This window comes from Bos indicus, chromosome 6, assembly GCF_029378745.1.
Source record: "Bos indicus isolate NIAB-ARS_2022 breed Sahiwal x Tharparkar chromosome 6, NIAB-ARS_B.indTharparkar_mat_pri_1.0, whole genome shotgun sequence".
NCBI lineage: Eukaryota > Metazoa > Chordata > Mammalia > Artiodactyla > Bovidae > Bos > Bos indicus.
The window spans coordinates 67,561,245-67,581,259 of record NC_091765.1 but is presented as its reverse complement, the minus strand read 5'-3'; the positions used below and the strand labels follow the sequence as shown (position 1 = coordinate 67,581,259).

Sequence of the window (20,015 nt, the reverse complement as noted above, 5' to 3'; positions counted from 1 at the left end):
CAACCTTCTCCTGGATTGTCACCTCATTAGCATAATAAAAGATACCCCTTTTCTCAGCCCAGGAAATTCCAAGGGGTTTCTAGGAGCTCTGTGCCAGGAACCAGAACAGAGACCAAATATATATTTGTTGTTATAAATCACAATATCAGAGGTGTCAGCTGCAAATTGGCACTTGTCATGGGCACTTGCCATTTACCTCTACAAGATGCTGCTGCAGTTGCTGACCTTCAGTAACCCCTGAAAGAAGTTCAGGGTATAGGGCGGAAATGAAGTACTCTGTGTTTTAGGAAAAACTGGCAAGACAGGTCTTCTGATAGTTAGATATTTTCAGGAGCTGATTTTATGAGCACAATTCTTGTATCTCCTCATATCTGGAAAAGCACTAAAATCCTTCATAATGATGACTGCTTAACGAGCCTAGCAGAAACCTTCTGGCAAAATATGTGCTTCATTGCATGTACCCTCCCTTCAAAAATCACATGTATATTGACCATCCCCCTTGCTTCTTTGGAGCAGCTTCTCAGAGCTATCTGACGTGCTGATTCCTGGGCTGCAGTCCTCATTTTGCCCTAAATAAAACTTGCAGCTCTCACATTATATCTTTTCAAGGTTGACACAGGTATGAAAATCATGGGCCAAATGAGGCAGCATACACCCCCAGCATACAGCCCTTTCTCTTAGTGCTTTATCTTTACCTCTTTAGTACATCTCATTTTCTGTCTTGTCATAAGGTATTTCTTAGATTCGTGTCTGTATCTCATGTAGTCCCAGCAAAGTGCTAGTTGTATGAATTAATCACCGAGTAGAATATAGCAATATTTGTTCTATGAAAGGAGATCCAACCAGTCCATCCTAAAGGAACTCAGTCCTGAATATTCACTGCAAGGACTGATGCTGAAGCTGAAACTCTAATCCTTTGTCCACCTGATGCAAAGAACTGACTCCTTGGAAAAGACCCTGATGCTGGGAAAGATTGAAGACAGGAGGAGAAGGGGACAACAGAGGATGAGATGGTTGGATGGCATCACCGACTCAATGGACATGCATTTGAGTAAACTCCAGGAGTTGGCAATCAACAGGGAAGCCTGGTGTCCTGCGATCCATGGCGTTGCAGAGTTGGACACTACTGGGTGACTGAACTGAACTGTTCTATGGTGTTCCCATTGTTATTAGACCACATTTATTTGATTCAAATGAATGAGGAGGGATTGTTGACAAAAAACTAATCAGTCGATCTAGGAAAGAAGTGGGGATTTTAAAAAACTTTTTATTTTATATTGAAGTATAATTGATTAACAATGTCATGTTAGTTTCAGGTGTACAGCAGAATGATTCAGTTATATATATATATACACACACACATGTATCTATTCTTTTGGGGGATTTGCATGTACACACTGCTATGTGTATGTGTGTGTGTGTATGTATTTTTTTTTTTTTTTTTTTGGCTTTGCCGTGCAGCTTGTGAGATCTTATTTCCCTGACCAGGGACTGAACCTGGGCCCTTGGCAGTGAGAGCATGGGTGAAGTCCTAACCACTGTATGGCCAGGGAGGTCCCCATACTGCTGTATTTTAAATGGCTAACCAACAGGGACCTACTGATAGCATAGGGAACTCTGCTCAATGTATGTAACAATCTACATGGGAAAAGAATTTGAAAAAAAATGGAAAACTTAATTCGAGCCAGAGTTGAGGATTATAACCTGGGAGGAGCATCTCAAAAAGCTCTGAGAACTGTTCCACCCTCTACAAGTCAGGACACAGTTAATGATACGTCAGTTTTTGAGTCAGAGGGCTGGACATCATGTGACATATTATTGACAGTTTTACAGAATCCAGAACTGAGCAGCATTGTAGTGGGTCATGTGACCCCTTACAAGATCAAGAAGGAATGCTATCTTTTAAGGCTCTGTATTGTTCCTGCTGGGAAGATGATGTTGCTCTTTAGGGTTGAGCAGGTATTTCTGCCCATGGGGAGGTTTGATTTTGCATCACAGAGTTACACAATGTACAGCGGGGGAGAGAGGAGGCTGAAGAGCAGAGAAGAATTTTTTGTTTACATTTCTCTTGTCTTGCCATAAAAATATGATTTTTATTTCTCAGGATTATCTATTAAATATGGTCAGGAAGAACCATCTATTGATGAAAGAGCTATCTGTGTTCAATCTAGTGGCTGTTGACATAGTAAAGAGAGGTTTCTAGCCAGATATTTCTTTTCGGTCAATCAGGGTGTTTCTGCCTTGTGACTGACCATCAAGGGTAAAGTGAAGACCAAAATTCTTGGGTTAGCTTCCCATTCTTAATTTTATTATTGATATTAAAAATATTAGGAATAAGACTGTCTAATTGCTCATCTGGAGGTAACTGTAAAAGAGGTACTGTGGTTAAAAGTTTGGAACTTAGAGTCAGGATCCTGGCTTTCTGGATGACCAGATACATGCTGATGGGCAGGTAAATTAAAGGGTACCATTTGCAGTGTATTCTGTGTGAGTGGTGCCTCTGGGAGCTATTTAGAATTGATGTCTTGGATAGGCCTTAGTCTCCTCTTCTGCAGAATGGGAATACTAATGCCTTGATGGTAGGATTGATTGAGTTGATGTCTGTAAAGCATGAAGTTTAGAGTTGGAGTAGTCCGTGCTTAATTAAGCTACCTACTGCAGTTATTTGTAGTGGCAAAAGGAAGGTGTAGGAGTGATGCTGAAAGAGTAGTCCATTCATCTAAATATTATTCAGAAAAATACTTGATTGGAATAATCCCTGTTGTACCAAGTTTACTTAAGGAACTTTAGTTCCTTATGTTGCAAGAAATAATAAGATTGGCAAAGCATCCTGGCCTCTGTACACTTTTTTTCATCCTGTAAAAGCACAATCCTTTGCAAAATCCCACCTGAGGTAGACCTGAAGAAATACATTTGCTTTTGTAAGATGGGAATCTAGGTTCTTTGGACTGAAAGCAATTGACTTTTGCTTAAAGAGTTTCCGAGTCTTTTATTGGTCCCTATGGTACCAGGGCTCTGTGCTGGGCAGGAGTGCTGTTCTCACCTGCTCCATCTTCTGTTTTATTTCAGGTTGTGCATGATGCTAACACACTTTACATTTTTGCACCTAGTGCACAAAGCAGGGACCGGTGGGTAAAGAAGTTAAAAGAAGGTAAGCTCATATCATGAAATATGAATCCGTACATAATTTCAGAATATAACATTCTTATCACTAGGACAGAACTATCTTATATTTATAATCTTTTAATCTACAGTAAGTGCTTCTCCAAGGTCATTCTTTTCCTGTAAGTGACACACATTGACGATAACTTCCTTTTTTTATAATCTGCTTCCTTCTAGTGGCTTATACATAGTTTTTTAAGAAAAACAAGCTTTCGTTTAATATATAATACATTTGGAGGTGACTAACCACTGGGCTTTTACGATAGCAGGATTTAGTATTTTCTAAGAAATTGTGTAGTCAACATGTGATGTGGAGGAATTGACTTGCACGTGAAGAATGTTCATTTGTAATTTGTCCTGCATAATCCTCATTGCTTCCTCTGAAGAACAAAATGGTGATGGGCTGACTTTTGTGTTTATCCATCACAATGTAGCAGAGATTGCTTCACCTTGTTAGCACAAGGGTGCCTCACCAAAAAAAGGAGGCAAAAGAGAACTGTATGCATCTTCTGAATGTTTGATTTTATGTTATGAGGATTTCCTCATAATAAACAGTCCATGGGGTCACAAAAGAGTCAGACACGACTTAGTGTCTAAACTGTAACAATGAATTTGAGAAAGAGTGATCAACAGTGTTATTCAAGGAAACATTCTGTCATCTCTGCTTTATTTCACTGATTGTTTAATGTATCTTTGAATTACAGAAATAAAGAACAACAATAATATTATGATTAAATATCATCCTAAATTTTGGGCAGATGGAAGTTATCAGTGTTGCAGACAAACTGAAAAACTAGCACCTGGATGTGAAAAATATAATCTTTTTGAAAGTAGTAAGTATTCATTTTATTCTATAACTATGTTGTGCTCAGGATGTACATATTATTCGTAAAGGGAGAAAGTGACATGTTTTTGATTTTGCTGCTGGTTAAATATGGCCTTCAAACTTTCAGGGTAGGTCTATTTTGTAAGGGTAAGTGTGAACTTAAGGAAGGACTGTCAGCACTTTTTCTCTCCTTTCCTCCCAGCTTTACTGAGGTATAATTAACAAAATTGCAACATCTTTAAAATTTACAGTGAGGTGATTGGATATGCTTTTCCATTGGAAAAGGTTTTTCTCATTGAGCTGATTAAAACCTCGTATGTTTACCTTTGTGTGTGTGTATGTATGAAAACACTTAAGCTCTATTTTCTTAGAAAACTTCAATTTACATTACAAAGCTATCAGCTATAGTTGCCATGTTATACACAAGATCCTTAGACTTTGTCTTTTTTCCTGTTTTATATTATGTGTATATATATATATACACACAGTTCAGTTCAGTTGCTCAGTTGTGTTGGACTCTTTGTGACTTCGTGGACTGCAGCATGCCAGGCATCCCTGTCTATCACCAACTCCTGGAGCTTGCTCAAACTCATGTCCATCCAGTTGGTGATGCCATCCAACCAACCCCTAATCTGTTGTCCCCTTCTCCTCCTGCCTTCAATCTTTCCCAGCATCAGGATCTTTTCCAGTGAGTCAGTTCTTCACATCAGGTGGCCAAAGTATTGGAGCTTTAGCTTCAGCATAGGTCCTTCCAATGAATATTCAGGACTGATTTCCTTTAGGATTGACTGGTTTGATCTCCTTGCAGTCCAAGAGACTCTCAGGAGTCTTCTCTAACACCACAGTTCAAAAGCAGCAATTCTTTGGCGCTCAGCTTTCTTTATGGTCCAACTCGCACATCCATACATGACTAATGAAAAAACCATAGCTTTGACTAGATGGACCTTTGTTGGCAAACTAATGTCTCTGCTTTTTAATATGCTGTCTAGGTTGGTCATAGCTTTTCTTCCAAGGAGCAAGTGCCTTTTAATTTCATGGCTGCAGTCACCATCTGCAGTGACTTTGGAGCCACAAAAAATAAAGTCTCTCACTGTTTCCATTGTTTCCCCATCTATTTGCCATGAAGTGATTGGACCAGATGCCATGATCTTAGTTTTTTGAATGTTGAGTTATAAGCCAGCTTTTTCACTCTCCTCTTTCACTTTCATCAAGAAGCTCTTTAGTTCCTCTTTGCTTTTTGGCAAAAGGGTAGTGTCATCTGCATATCTGAGGTTATTGATATTTCTCCCTGCAGTCTTGATTCCAGTTTGTCCTTCATCTAGCCCAGCGTTTCACATGATATACTCTCCATTTAAGTTAAATAAGCAGGGTGACAATATACAGCCTTGACGTACTTCTTCCCCAATTTGGAACCAGTCTGTTGTTCCATGTCCAGTTCTAACTGTTGCTTCTTGACCTGCATACAGATTTCTTGGGAGGCAGGTCAGGTGTTCTGGTATTCCTATCTATTTCAGAATTTTCCACAGTTTGTTGTGATCCACACAGTCAAAGGCTTTGGCATAGTCAACATTACAGATGTTTTTCTGGAACTCTCTTGCTTTTTCTGTGATCCAAAGGATATTGGCAATTTGATCTCTGGTTCCTCTGCCTTTTCTAAATCCAGCTTGGAGAATTTTGAACATCACTTTGCTAGTGTATGAGATGACTGCAATTGTGCAGTAGTTTGAACATTCTTTGGCATTGCCTTTCTTTGAAATTGGAATGAAAACTGACCTTTTGCAGTCCTGTGGCCACTGCTGAGTTTTCCAAATTTGCTGGCATATTGAGTACAACACTTTAACAGCATCATATTTTAGGATTTGAAATAGCTCAACTGGAATTCTATCACCCCCAAGAGCTTTGTTCATAGTGATGCTTCCTGAGGCTCACTTGACTTTGCACTCCAGGATGTCTGGCTCTAGGTGAGTGATGACACCATCATGGTTATCTGGGTCATGGCGATCTATTTTGTATAGTTCTTCTGTGTGTATTTGCCATGTCTTCTTAATATCTTCTGCTTCTGTTAGGTCCGTACCATTTCCGTCCTTTATTGTGGCCATCTTTGCATGAAATGTTCCCTTGCTATCTCAGTTTTCTTGAGAGATCTCTAGTCTTTCCCATTCTATTGTTTTCTTCTATTTCTTTGCATTTATCACTGAGGAAAACTTTCTTATCTCTGCTTGCTCTTCATTGGAACCCTGCATTCAGATGGGTGTATCTTTCCTTTTCTCCTTTGCCTTTCACCTCTCTTCTTTTCTCAGCTATTTGTAAGGCTTCCTCAGACAATCATTTTGCCTTTTTGCATTTCTTTTTCTTGGGGATGGTCTTGATCACTGCCTACTGTACAATGTCGTGAAACTCCATCCATAGTTCTTCAGGCACTCTGCCTATCAGGTCTAATCCCTTGAGTCTATTTGTCACTTCCACTGTATAATCATAAGAGATTTGATTTAGGTCATACCTGAATGGTCTAGTGGTTTTCCCAGCTTTCTTCAATTTAAGTCTGAATTTTGCAATAAGGAGTTCATGATCTGTGCCACAGTCAGTTCCTGGTCTTGTTTTTGCTGACTGTATAGAGCTTCTCCATCTTTGGCTGCAAAGAATATAATCAATCTGATTTCAGTATTGACCATCTGGTGATGTCCATGTGTAGAGCCTTCTCTTGTGTTGTTGGAAGAGGGTGTTTGCTATGACTAGTGCGTTCTCTTGGCAAAACTCTATTAGTCTTTGCCCTGCTTCATTCCGTATTCCAAGGCCAAATTTGCCTGTACTCCAGGTGTTTCTTGACTTCCTACTTTTGCATTCCAGTCCCCTATGATGAAAAGGACATCTTTTTGGAGGTGTTAGTTCTAGATATATGTGTGTGTGTGCATGCTTAGTTGCTCAGTTGTTTCCAACTCTTGCTACCCCCATAGACTGTAGCCTGCCAGGCTCCTCTGTCCATTGGATTCTCAAGGCAATATGGAGTAGGTTGCCATTTCCTTCTCCAGTTTTATATATAATATATATATATAAATTGAGTAATAATTAACATACCTTATTCATTGAATAACTGTAAACTTGTATTCTTTTACCAAAATCTCTATTTTCCCCACCCTGCATCCCCTGGCAACCATTATTCTACTCACTATGAATTTTTTTTTTTTTTTAAGATTCCCCATATAAGTTACAGCATGTGCTATTTGTCCTAAGTCTGGCTTATTTCACTTAGCATTATGCTCCCCAGCTTCATCCATGTTGTCACAAATTAAAGGATTTCCTTCTTTTTCTAAGGCTGAATATTCCATCATGTATATATGTACATATGTACACACCCATTGCATTTTCTGTATTCAGTCCTGTTGGTGAATGCTCAGGTTGTTTCTGTTCCTGGCTATTGTAAAATATGCTGCTGTGACCATGGGAGTACAGATTGTCTCCTCGAGGTATTGATTTCCTTTCGTTCGTGTATATACCCAGAAGTGGGATTGCTGGATCATCTGGTAGTTCTATTTTTAAGTTTTTTGAGGAACTTCTATGTTATTTTCCACAGTGGCTACATCATTTACATGCCCACTAACAGTGCACAAGAGTTCCCTTTTCTCTACATCCTTAGCAGCATTTGTTATCACATGTGGGTATTTTTTTTCCTTAGTTGTTTTTTATTTGTTTTTGTTTTTTTATTTTTAATATAAATTTATTTATTTTAATTGGAGGCTAATCACTTTATAGTATTGTATTGGTTTGGCCATACATCAACATGAATCTGCCAAGGGTGTACACGTGTTCCCCATCCTGAAACCCCTCCCACCTCCCTCCTCATACCATCCCTCTGGGTCGTCCCAGTGCCCCAGCCCTGAGCATCCTGTATCATTCATCGAAACTGGACTGGTGATTCGTTTCACATATGATGTTATACATGTTTCAATCCCGTTCTCCCAAATCATCCCACCCTCTCCCTCTCCCACAGAGTCCAAAAGACTGTTCTATACATCTGTGTCTTTTTTGCTGTCTTGCATACAGGGTTATCGTTACCATCTTTCTAAATTCCATATATATGTGTTAGTATACTGTATTGGTGTTTTTCTTTCTGGCTTACTTCACTCTGTATAATAGGCTCCAGTTTCATCCACCTCATTAGAACTGATTCAAATATATTCTTCTTAATGGCTGAGTAATATTCCATTGTGTATATGTACCACAGCTTTCTTATCCATTCATCTGCTGATGCACATCTAGGTTGCTTCCATGTCCTGGCTATTATAAACAGTGCTGCAGTGAACACTGGGGTACACGTGTCTCTTTCAGTTCTGGTTTCCTTGGTGTGTATGCCCAGCAGTGGGATTGCTGGGTTGTATGGCAGTTCTACTTCCAGTTTGTTAAGGAATCTCCACACTGTTCTCCATAGTGGCTGTACTAGTTTGCATTCCCACCAACAGTGTAAGAGGGTTCCCTTTTCTCCACACCCTCTCCAGCATTTATTGCTTGTAGACTTTTTTTTTTTAATTTTACTTTACAATATTGTATTGGTTTTGCCATATATCAAAATGAATCTGCCACAGGTATACATGTGTTCCCCATCCTGAACCCTCCTCCCTCCTCCCTCCCCATACCATCCCTCTGGGTCGTCCCAGTGCACCAGCCCCAAGCATCCAGTATTGTGCATCGAACCTGGACTGGTGACTCATTTCATATATGATATAATACATATTGCAATGCCATTATCCCAAATCATCCCACCCTCTCCCTCTCCCACAGAGTCCAAAAGACTGTTCTATACATCAGTGTCTCTTTTGCTGTCTCATATACAGGGTTATTGTTACCATCTTTCTAAATTCCATATATATGCGTTAGTATACTGTATTGGTGTTTTTCTTTCTGGCTTACTTCACTCTGTATAATAGGCTCCAGTTTCATCCACCTCATTAGAACTGATTCTAATGTATTCTTTTTAATGGCGGAGTAATACTCCATTGTGTATATGTACCACAGCTTTCTTATCTATTCATCTGCTGATGGACATCTAGGTTGCTTCCATGTCCTGACTATTATAAACAGTGCTGCGATGAACATTGGGGTACACATGTCTCTTCCAGTTCTGGTTTCCTCAGTGTGTATGCCCAGCAGTGGGATTGCTGGATCATAAGGCAGTTCTATTTCCAGTTTTTTAAGGAATCTCCACACTGTTCTCCATAGTGGCTGTATTAGTTTGCATTCCCACCAACAGTGTAAGAGGGTTCCCTTTTCTCCACACCCTCTCTAGCATTTATTGCTTGTAGACTTTTGGATCACAGCCATTCTGACTCGTGTGAAATGGTACCTCATAGTGATTTTGATTTGCATTTCTCTGATAATGAGTGATGTTGAGCATCTTTTCATGTGTTTGTTAGCCATCTGTATGTCTTTGGAGAAATGTCTATTTAGTTCTTTGGTGCATTTTTTGATTGGGTCATTTATTTTTCTGGAATTGAGCTGTAGGAGTTGCTTGTATATTTTTGAGATTAGTTGTTTGTCAGTTGCGTCATTTGCTATTATTTTCTCCCATTGTGAAGGCTGTCTTTTCACCTTGCTTATAGTTTCCTTTGTTGCACAGAAGCTTTTAAGTTTAATTAGGTCCCATTTGTTTATTTTTGCTTTTATTTCCAATATTCTGGGAGGTGGGTCATAGAGGATCCTGCTGTGATGTATGTTAGAGAGTGTTTTGCCTATGTTCTCCTCTAGGAGTTTTATAGTTTCTGGTCTTATGTTTAGATCTTTAATCCATTTTGAGTTTATTTTTGTGTATGGTGTTAGAAAGTGCTCTAGTTTCATTCTTTTACAAGTGCTTGACCAGTTTTCCCAGCACCACTTGTTAAAGAGATTGTCTTTAATCCATTGTATATTCTTGCCTCCTTTGTCAAAGATAAGGTGTCCATATGTGTGTGGATTTATCTCTGGGCTTTCTATTTTGTTCCATTGATCTATATTTCTGTCTTTGTGCCAGTACCATACTGTCTTGATGACTGTGGCTTTGTATTAGAGCCTGAAGTCAGGCAGGTTGATTCCTCCAGTTCGATTCTTCTTTCTCAAGATCACTTTGGCTATTCGAGGTTTTTTGTATTTCCATACAAATTGTGAAATTATTTGTTCTAGCTCTGTGAAAAATACCATTGGTAGCTTGATAGGGATTGCATTGAATCTATAAATTGCTTTGGGTAGTATACTCATTTTCACTGTATTGATTCTTCCAATCCATGAACATGGTATATTTCTCCATCTATTAGTGTCCTCTTTGATTTCTTTTACCAGTGTTTTATAGTTTTCTATATTTAGGTCTTTAGTTTCTTTAGGTAGATATATTCCTAAGTATTTTATTCCTTTCGTTGCAATGGTGAATGGAATTGTTTCCTTAATTTCTCTTTCTATTTTCTCAGTGTTAGTGTATAGGAATGCAAGGGATTTCTGTGTGTTGATTTTATATCCTGCAACTTTACTATATTCATTGATTAGCTCTAGTAATTTTCTGGTGGAGTCTTTAGGGTTTTCTATGTAGAGGATCATGTTATCTGCAAACAGTGAGAGTTTTACTTCTTCTTTTCCAATTTGGATTCCTTTTATTTCTTTTTGTGCTCTGATTGCTGTGGCCCAAACTTCCAAAACTATGTTGAATAGTAATGGTGAAAGTGGGCACCCTTGTCTTGTTCCTGACTTTAGAGGAAATGCTTTCAATTTTTCACCATTGAGGATAATGTTTGCTGTGGGTCTGTCATATATAGCTTTTATTATGTTGAGGTATGTTCCTTCTATTCCTGCTTTCTGGAGAGTTTTTATCATAAATGGATGTTGAATTTTGTCAAAGGCTTTCTCTGCATCTATTGAGATAATCATATGGTTTTTATTTTTCAATTTGTTAATGTGGTGTATTACATTGATTGATTTGCAGATATTGAAGAATCCTTGCATCCCTGGGATAAAGCCCAATTGGTCATGATGTATGATCTTTTTAATGTGTTGTTGGATTCTGATTGCTAGAATTTTGTTAAGGATTTTTGCGTCTATGTTCATCAGTGATATTGGCCTGTAGTTTTCTTTTTTTGTGGCATCTTTGTCAGGTTTTGGTACTAGGGTGATGGTGGCCTCATAGAATGAGTTTGGAAGTTTACCTTCCTCTGCAATTTTCTGGAAGAGTTTGAGCAGGATAGGTGTTAGCTCTTCTCTAAATTTTTGATGGAATTCAGCTGTGAAGCCATCTGGACCTGGGCTTTTGTTTGCTGGAAGATTTCTGATTACAGTTTCAATTTCCATGCTTGTGATGGGTCTGTTAAGAGTTTCTATTTCTTCCTGGTCCAGTTTTGGAAAGTTGTACTTTTCTAAGAATTTGTCCATTTCTTCCACGTTGTCCATTTTATTGCCATATAATTGCTGATAGTAGTCTCTTATGATCCTTTGTATTTCTGTGTTGTCTGTTGTGATCTCTCCATTTTCACTTCTAATTTTATTGATGTGATTTTTCTCCGTTTGTTTCTTGATGAGTCTGGCTAATGGTTTGTCAATTTTATTTATCCCCTCAGAGAACCAGCTTTTGGCTTTGTTGATTTTTGCTATGGTCTCTTTTGTTTCTTTTGCATTTATTTCTGCCCTGATTTTTAAGATTTCTTTCCTTCTACTAACCCTGGGGTTCTTCATTTCTTCCTTTTCTAGTTGCTTTAGGTGTAGAGTTAGATTATTTATTTGACTTTTTTCTTGTTTCTTGAGGTACGCCTGCATTGCTATGAACCTTCCCCTTCAGACTGCTTTTACAATGTCCCACAGGTTTTGGGTTGTTGTGTTTTCATTTTCATTCGTTTCTATGCAAATTTTGATTTCTTTTTTGATTTCTTCTGTGATTGGTTGGTTATTCAGCAGTGTGTTGATGAGCCTCCATATGTTGGAATTTTTAATAGTTTTTCTCCTGTAATTGATATCTAATCTTACTGCATTGTGTTCAGAAAAGATGCTTGGAATGGTTTCATTTTTTCTGAATTTACCAAGGCTAGCTTTATGGCCCAGGATGTGATCTATCCTAGAGAAGGTTCCGTGTGTGCTTGAGAAAAAGGTGAAATTCATTGTTTTTGGATGAAATGTCCTATAGGTATCAATTAGGTCTAACTGGTCTATTGTATCATTTAAAATTTGTGTTTCCTTGTTAATTTTCTGTTTAGTTGATCTATCCATAGGTGTGAGTGGGGTATTAAAGTCTCCCACTATTATTGTGTAATTATTAATTTCTCCTTTCATACTTGTTAGTATTTGTCTTACATATTGCGGTGCTCCTATGTTGGGTGCATATATATTTATAATTGTTATTTCTTCTTGGATTGATCTTTTGATCATTATGTAGTGACCTTCATTGTCTCTTTTCACAGCCTTTGTTTTAAAGTCTATTTTATCTGATATGAGTATTGCTACTCCTGCTTTCTTTTGGTCCCTATTTGCATGGAAAATCTTTTTCCAGCCCTTCACTTTCAGTCTGTATGTGTCCCCTGTTTTGAGGTGGGTCTCTTGTAGACAACATATGTAGGGGTCTTGTTTTTGTATCCATTCAGCCAGTCTTTGTCTTTTGGTTGGGGCCTTCAACCCATTTACGTTTAAGGTAATTACTGATAAGTATGATCCCGTTGCCATTTACTTTATTGTTCTGGGTTTGAATTTATACACCCTTTTTGTGTTTCCTGTCTAGAGAATATCCTTTAGTATTTGTTGGAGAGGTGGTTTGGTGGTGCTGAATTCTTTCAGCTTTTGCTTGTCTGAAAAGCTTTTGATTTCTCCTGCATATTTGAATGAGATCCTTGCTGGGTACAATAATCTGGGCTGTAGGTTATTTTCTTTCATCACTTTAAGTATGTCTTGCCATTCCCTCCTGGCTTGAAGAGTTTCTATTGAAAGATCAGCTGTTATCCTTATGGGAATTCCCTTGTGTGTTATTTGTTGTTTTTCCCTTGCTGCTTTTAATATTTGTTCTTTGTGTTTGATCTTTGTTAATTTGATTAATATGTGTCTTGGCATGTTTCGCCTTGGGTTTATCCTGTTTGGGACTCTCTGGGTTTCTTAGACTTGAGTGATTATTTCCTTCCCCATTTTAGGGAAGTTTTCAACTATTATCTCCTCAAGTATTTTTTCATGGTCTTTCTTTTTGTCTTCTTCTTCTGGGACTCCTATGATTTGAATGTTGTAGCGTTTAATATTGTCCTGGAGGTCTCTGAGATTGTCCTCATTTCTTTTAATTCGTTTTTCTTTTTTCCTCTCTGATTCATTTATTTCTACCATTTTCTCTTCTAATTCACTAATCCTATCTTCTGCCTCTGTTATTCTACTATTTTTTGCCTCCAGAGTGTTTTTGATCTCATTTATTGCATTATTCATTATATATTGACTCTTTTTTATTTCTTCTAGGTCCTTGTTAAACCTTTCTTGCATCTTCTCAATCCTTGTCTCCAGGCTATTTATCTGTGATTCCATTTTGATTTCAAGATTTTGGATCAATTTCACTATCATTATTCGGAATTCTTTATCAGGTAGATTCCCTATCTCTTCCTCTTTTATTTGGTTTGGTGGGCATTTATCCTGTTCCTTTACCTGCTGGGTATTCCTCTGTCTCTTCATCTTGTTTAAATTGCTGAGTTTGGGGTGTCCTTTCTGTATTCTGGCAGTTTGTGGAGTTCCCTTTATTGTGGCGTTCCTCACTGTGTGTGGGTTTGTACAAGTGGCTTGTCAAGGTTTCTTGGTTAGGGAAGCTTGTGTCAGTGTTCTGGTGGGTGGAGCTGTATTTCTTCTCTCTGGAGTGCAATGAAGTGTCCAGTAATGAGTTATTAGATGTCTATGGTTTTGGGGTGACTTTGGGCAGCCTGTATATTGCAGCTCAGGGCTGTGTTCCTGTGTTGCTGGAGAATTTGCTTGGTATGTCTTGGCCTGGAACTTGTTGGCCCTTGTGTGGTGCTTGGTTTCAATGTAGGTATGGAGGCACTTGATGAGCTCCTGTCAATTAATGTACCCTGGAGTCAGGGTTTGGACTTAAGCCTCCTGCTTCCAGTTATCAGTCTTATTTTTACAGTAGTCTCAAAACTTCTCCTTCTATACAGCACCATTGATAAAATAACTAGGTTAAAGATGAAAAGTTTCTCCACCTTGAGGGTCACCCAGAGAGGTTCACAGCGTTACATGGAGAAGAGAAGAGGGAGGAGGGAGTTAGAGGTGACCCGAATGAGATGAGGTAGAATCAATAGAGGAGACAGCAGGCTAACCAGTGATCATTTCCTTATGTGCACTCCACAACTGGACTGCTCAGAGATGTTCACGGAGTTATACAGAGAAGAGAAGAGGGAGGAAGGAGACAGAGGTGGCCAGGAGGATAAAAGCAGGGAATGAAAAGGAGAGAGACAGATCCAGCCAGTAATCAGTTCCCTAAGTGTTCTCCACCGTCTGGAACACACAGAAATTCAGAGTTGGGTAGAGTAGAGAAGGGTTAGGGAGGAGACACAGGCGACCTGGTGGAAAGAAAGGAGAGTCCGAAGGGGGAGAGACCAGTCAAGCCAGTAATCTCACTCCGTAGTAAAAAATGGGTACTGAAGATTGGGTTCTTAAAGGTACAAAATTGGTAACAAATACCTAAAAGCAAAATTTAAAAACCTAGAGTAGAGTTTGGAATTTCAAAAATACAATGTTAAAGAAAATAAGAAGGAAAAGAAAGAGAGAAAAAGAAAAAGAAAAAAAAAGAAAACAAAGTCACAAAAATTATAAAGAAAATATAGGTACAAAATTGATAACAAATACCAAAAAGCAAAAGTTAAAAAATCTAGAGTTTGGACACCTTATCTTTGACAAAGGAGGCAAGAATATACAATGGATTAAAGACAATCTCTTTAACAAGTGGTGCTGGGAAATCTGGTCAACCACTTGTAAAAGAATGAAACTAGAGCACTTTCTAACACCATACACAAAAATAATCTCAAAATGGATTAAAGATCTAAACATAAGACCAGAAACTATAAAACTCCTAGAGGAGAACATAGGCAAAACACTCTCTGACATACATCACAGCAGGATCCTCTATGACCCACCTCCCAGAATATTGGAAATAAAAGCAAAAATAAACAAATAGGACCTAATTAACCTTAAAAGCTTCTGCACATCAAAGGAAACTATTAGCAAGGTGAAAAGACAGCCTTCAGAATGGGAGAAAATAATAGCAAATGAAGCAACCGACAAACAACTAATCTCAAAAATATACAAGCAACTCCTCCAGCTCAACTCCAGAAAAATAAATGACCCAATCAAAAAATGGGCCAAAGATCTAAATAGACATTTCTCCAAAGAAGACATACAGATGGCTAACAAACACATGAAAAGATGCTCAACATCACTCATTATCAGAGAAATGCAAATCAAAACCACTATGAGATACCATTTCACACCAGTCAGAATGGCTGCAATCCAAATGTCTACAAATAATAAATGCTGGAGAGGGTGTGGAGAAAAGGGAACCCTCTTACACTGTTGGTGGGAATGCAAACTAGTACAGCCACTATGGAGAACAGTGTGGAGATGCCTTAAAAAACTGGAAATAGAACTGCCTTATGATCCAGCAATCCCACTGCTGGGCATACACACTGAGGAAACCGGAAGGGAAAGAGACACGTGTACCCCAGTGTTCATCGCAGCACTGTTTATAATAGTCAGGACATGGAAGCAACCTAGATGTCCATCAGCAGATGAATGGATAAGAAAGCTGTGGTACATATACACGATGGAGTATTACTCAGCCATTAAAAAGAATACATTTGAATCAGTTCTAACGAGGTGGATGAAACTGGAGCCTATTATACAGAGTGAAGTAAGCCAGAAGGACAAACACCAATACAGTATACTAACACATGTATATGGAATTTAGAAAGATGGTAACGATAACCCTGTATACGAGACAGCAAAAGAGACACTGATGTATAGAACAGGCTTATGGACTCTGTGGGAGAGGGAGAGGGTGGCAAGATTTGGGAGAATGGCATTGAAACATGTGAAATGTCATGTATGAAACGAGATGGCAGTCCAGGTTCAGTGCACGATGCTGGATGCTTGGGAATGGTGCACTGGGACGACCCAGAGGGATGGTATGGGGAGGGAGGAGGGAGGAGCGTTCAGGATGGATTTTCTTTTAAAAATTTAGAAAAAAAAAAAAAGAATTACAAAAAAAAAAAAAAAAAGTTTGTCCCTGATGTATTGTTCTAAACAGAGTATGGAGACTAAGAGGGAATTTATTAAACAAAAGCAATATAATCAAAAAAAAAAAAATCTAGAGTTTGGAATTTCAAAAATACAATGTTAAAGAAAGGAAGAAGAAAAAGAAAGAGAAAAAAAAAACAAAAACAAAGTCACAAAAATTATAAAGGAGATATAGGTACAAAATTGATAACAAATACCAAAAAGCATAAATTAAAAATCTAGAGTAGAGTTTGGAATTTCAGGAATACAATGTTAAAGAAAAGGTGAAGAGAAAGAAAGAGAGAAAAAAAAAAGTCACAAAAGTTATAAAAAAAAAATATAGGTACAAAATTGATAACAAATACCAAAAAGCTAAAATTAAAAATGTAGAGCAGAGTTTGGAATTTCAAAAATACAATGTTAAAGAAAAGAAGGAAAAAAAAAGACCAAGGTCACAAAAGTTATAAAAAATATATATATGAAGTTTGCTTTTTTAAAAAAAAAAGGGTCTTTTTTTTTTTTTGCAAAGTAATGGTAGGTTATAAAAGTGAAAATTAAAGGAGTAATAGAGGACTTGAAATTTTTAAAAAAATTAAAAAAAAGAAAGAATGATCGTATAAATAGTAAAAATATATAGGACTTTCTCTGATATTGTTGTGGGTATTGTGGGTTCAGTTCATTTTCGGCTAGTTCCTTGCTCCGGCTTATATTTCTCAAGATCTATAGGCCCCTTCCTATGTAGTCGGTACTAACCACGGGGTTTTAATCTATTGCCTGTCGCTTCCAAGGCAGTTCCCTCAGTTATAGCTTCTTCTGTTTGCTGGTCTCTTCAGTGTCTGGTTTCTGCCCTGATACAAAGGGGGCGGTCGTGGACACCTTTTTTTTTTTTTTAAGGCTCAAATTGTTCAGTCGTGCTGTGGGGAGGGAGGGACGCTGCAAATAAATAAGACTGGCGTGTGCTCGCAGTGCCTCAGCCACACTGGGCCTGCCCCCGCTCACAGCACGTGTAGCCTCCCTGCCCACACTGCTCAGGCTCTAGGTTGCTCCGCCAGGAACCATCCATGGCCAGCCCTGGACTGCTTGCACCTCCCAGGTCTAAGCTGCTTAGGTTCAGGTACTCGGGTAGTCCTCAGAGGCACAGACTCGGCTGGGCCTGCGTTTTGTGCCCTTCCCAGGTCCGAACAGCTCAGACAAGAAAGACAAAACATATACTTGTCTTTCAGTGATGAGGTGTTTGGCGAGTGTGGTTGCTGTGACTTATCGCCTCCCCACCACTTGGTTATCTGGGTTTACAACTGGCACACCTTCTCAGGCGGATGTTGACTGTCCAGAACCCCAAGAAGTTTTAGTTAGCAAAGAAGCCTGCTTACAGTTTTGTAGATAATGTCTCTCTGGGGCTGCGATTGCCCCCTTCCGGCTCTGGCTGCCTGTCACTGGAGGGGGACGGTCTGCAGCCGGCTATCTCTGTACAGTCCTTTGTTACGTGTGTGGGCCTGGCGGTGTCTTAGGTTAGGGCTGACTTTTTGTGTGGTAGATATCCCACTGTCTGGTTTGCTAGCCCAAATTATTTCTCTCAGGTAGCGCTCGGGGTATTCAGGGCAGATCCTTACTCTAAGCGATACAGCCCGCACCGCACCTCCCTGCCCAGCCCCCGCTTGCTAATGGTGGATGCAGGCGTCTGCGCTGCTTCTCCGCTGGGGGACTTACCGTAGGGCTCGTAATCTGTGGGTGTTAATTGTTTATTTTTCCTCCCTGTTATGTTGCCCTCTGTGCTTCCAAGGCTCGACACAGACTCGGCAGTGAGAATGTTTCCTGGTGTTTGGAAACTTCTCTCTTTTTAAGACTCCCTTCCTGGGACGGAGCTCCATCCCTCCCTCTTTTGTCTCTTTTTTTGTCTTTTATATTTTTTCATACCTCCTTTCAAAGACAGTGGGTTGCTTTTCTGGGTGCCTGATGTCCTCTGCTGGCATTCAGCAGTTGTTCTGTGGAATTTACTCAGCATTTAAATGTTCTTTTGATGAGTTTGTCGGGGAGAAAGTGTTCTCCCCGTCCTATTCCTCCACCATCTTAGCTCCTCCTTGCTTGTAGACTTTTGGATGGCAGCCATTCTGACTGGTATGAAATGGTACCTCATTGTGGTTTTGATTTGCATTTCTCTGATAATGAGTGATGTTGAGCATCTTTTCATGTGTTTGTTAGCCATCTGTATGTCTTCTTTGGAGAAATGTCTATTTAGGTCTTTGGCCCATTTTTTGATTGGGTCGTTTATTTTTCTGGAATTGAGCTGCAGGAGTTGCTTGCATATTTTTGAGATTAATTCTTTGTCAGTTGCTTCATTTGCTATTATTTTCTCCCATTCTGAAGGCTGTCTATTCACCTTGCTTATAGTTTCCTTTGTTGTGCAGAAACTTTTAATTATAATTATGTTCCAAACAGTATCAGACTTTATTTTTTGGGGCTCCAAAATCACTGCAGATGGTGATTGCAGCCATGAAATTAAAAGGCACTTAATCCTTGGAAGGAAAGTTATGACCAACATGCTGCTGTTGCTAAGTCGCTTCACTTGTGTCTGACTCTGTGCGACCCCATAGACGGCAGCCCACCAGGCTCCACCATCCCTGGGATTGTCCAGGCAAGAACACTGGAGTGAGTTGCCATTTCCTTCTCCAATGCATGAAAGTGAAAAGTGAAAAGTGAAGTTGCTCAGTCATGTCCTACTCTTTGCGACCCCATGGACTGCAGCCTACCAGGCTCCTCCGTCTGTGGGCTTTTCCAGGCAAGAGTACTGGAGTGGGTGGCCATTGCCTTCTCCATGACCAAACTAGGTAGCATATTAAAAAGCAGAGACATTACTTTGCCAACAAAGGTCCTTCTAGTCAAGGCTATGGTTTTTCCAGTAGTCATGTATGGATGTGAGAGTTGGACTGTGAAGAAAGCTGAGCGCCGAAGAATTGATGCTTTTGAACTGTGGTGTTGGAGAAGACTCTTAAGAGTCCATGGACTGCAAGGAGATCCAACCTGTCTATTCTGAAGGAGATCAGTCCTGAGTGTTCTTTGGAAGGACTGATGGTAAAGCTGAAACTCCAGTACTTTGGCCACCTCATGTGAAGAGTTGACTCATTGGAAAAGACTCTAATGCTGGGAGGGATTGGGGGCAGGAGGAAAAGGGGACAACAGAGGATGAGATGGCTGGATGGCATCACCGACTTGATGGACGTGGGTTTGGGTGAACTCCGGGAGTTGGTGATGCACAGGGTGGCCTGGTGTGCTGCAATTCATGGGGTCGCAGAGTCAGACACGACTGAGCAACTGAACTGTTTATTTCTGTTTATTTTTGCTTTTATTTCCAATATTCTGGGAGGTGGATCCTAGAGGACCCTGCTGTGATTTATGTCGGAGAGTGTTTTGCCTATGTTCTCCTCTAGGAATTTTACAGTTTCTGGTCTTACATTTAGATCTTTAATCCATTTTGAGTTTATTTTTGTGTGTGGTGTTAGAGAGTGTTCTAGTTTCATTCTTTTACAAGTGGTTGACCAGTTTTCCCAAACCACTTGTTAAAAAGATTGTCTTTTCTCCATTGTATATTCTTGCCTCCTTTGTCAAAGATAAGGTGTCCATATGTGTGTGGATTTATCTCTGGGCTTTCTGTTTTGTTCCATTGATCTATATTTCTGTCTTTGTGCCAGTACCATACTGTTTTGATGAATGTGGCTTTGTATTAGAGCCTGAAGTCAGGTAGGTTGATTCCTCCAGTTCCATTCTTCTTTCTCAAGATAGCTTTGGCTATTCGAGGTTT

At 39.4% G+C, this 20,015-nt stretch overlaps 1 protein-coding gene across 9 annotated transcripts in view; it reads left to right on the top strand.

Annotated features, from left to right (window-relative positions):
* Nucleotides 1–20,015, top strand: part of TEC (tec protein tyrosine kinase) — a 168,886-nt gene that overhangs the window by 106,771 nt on the left and 42,100 nt on the right. For all 9 annotated transcript variants that reach the window (XR_011567187.1, XM_070791404.1, XM_070791408.1 and 6 more), the window contains 2 exons: nucleotides 3,070–3,151; nucleotides 3,867–3,995. Coding sequence is in view for 8 of the 9 variants with exons in the window: in XM_070791404.1 (XP_070647505.1) it covers nucleotides 3,070–3,151; nucleotides 3,867–3,995 (211 nt within the window). In the remaining variant the exon portion in view is untranslated. The remainder of the gene's footprint in view (nucleotides 1–3,069; nucleotides 3,152–3,866; nucleotides 3,996–20,015) is intronic.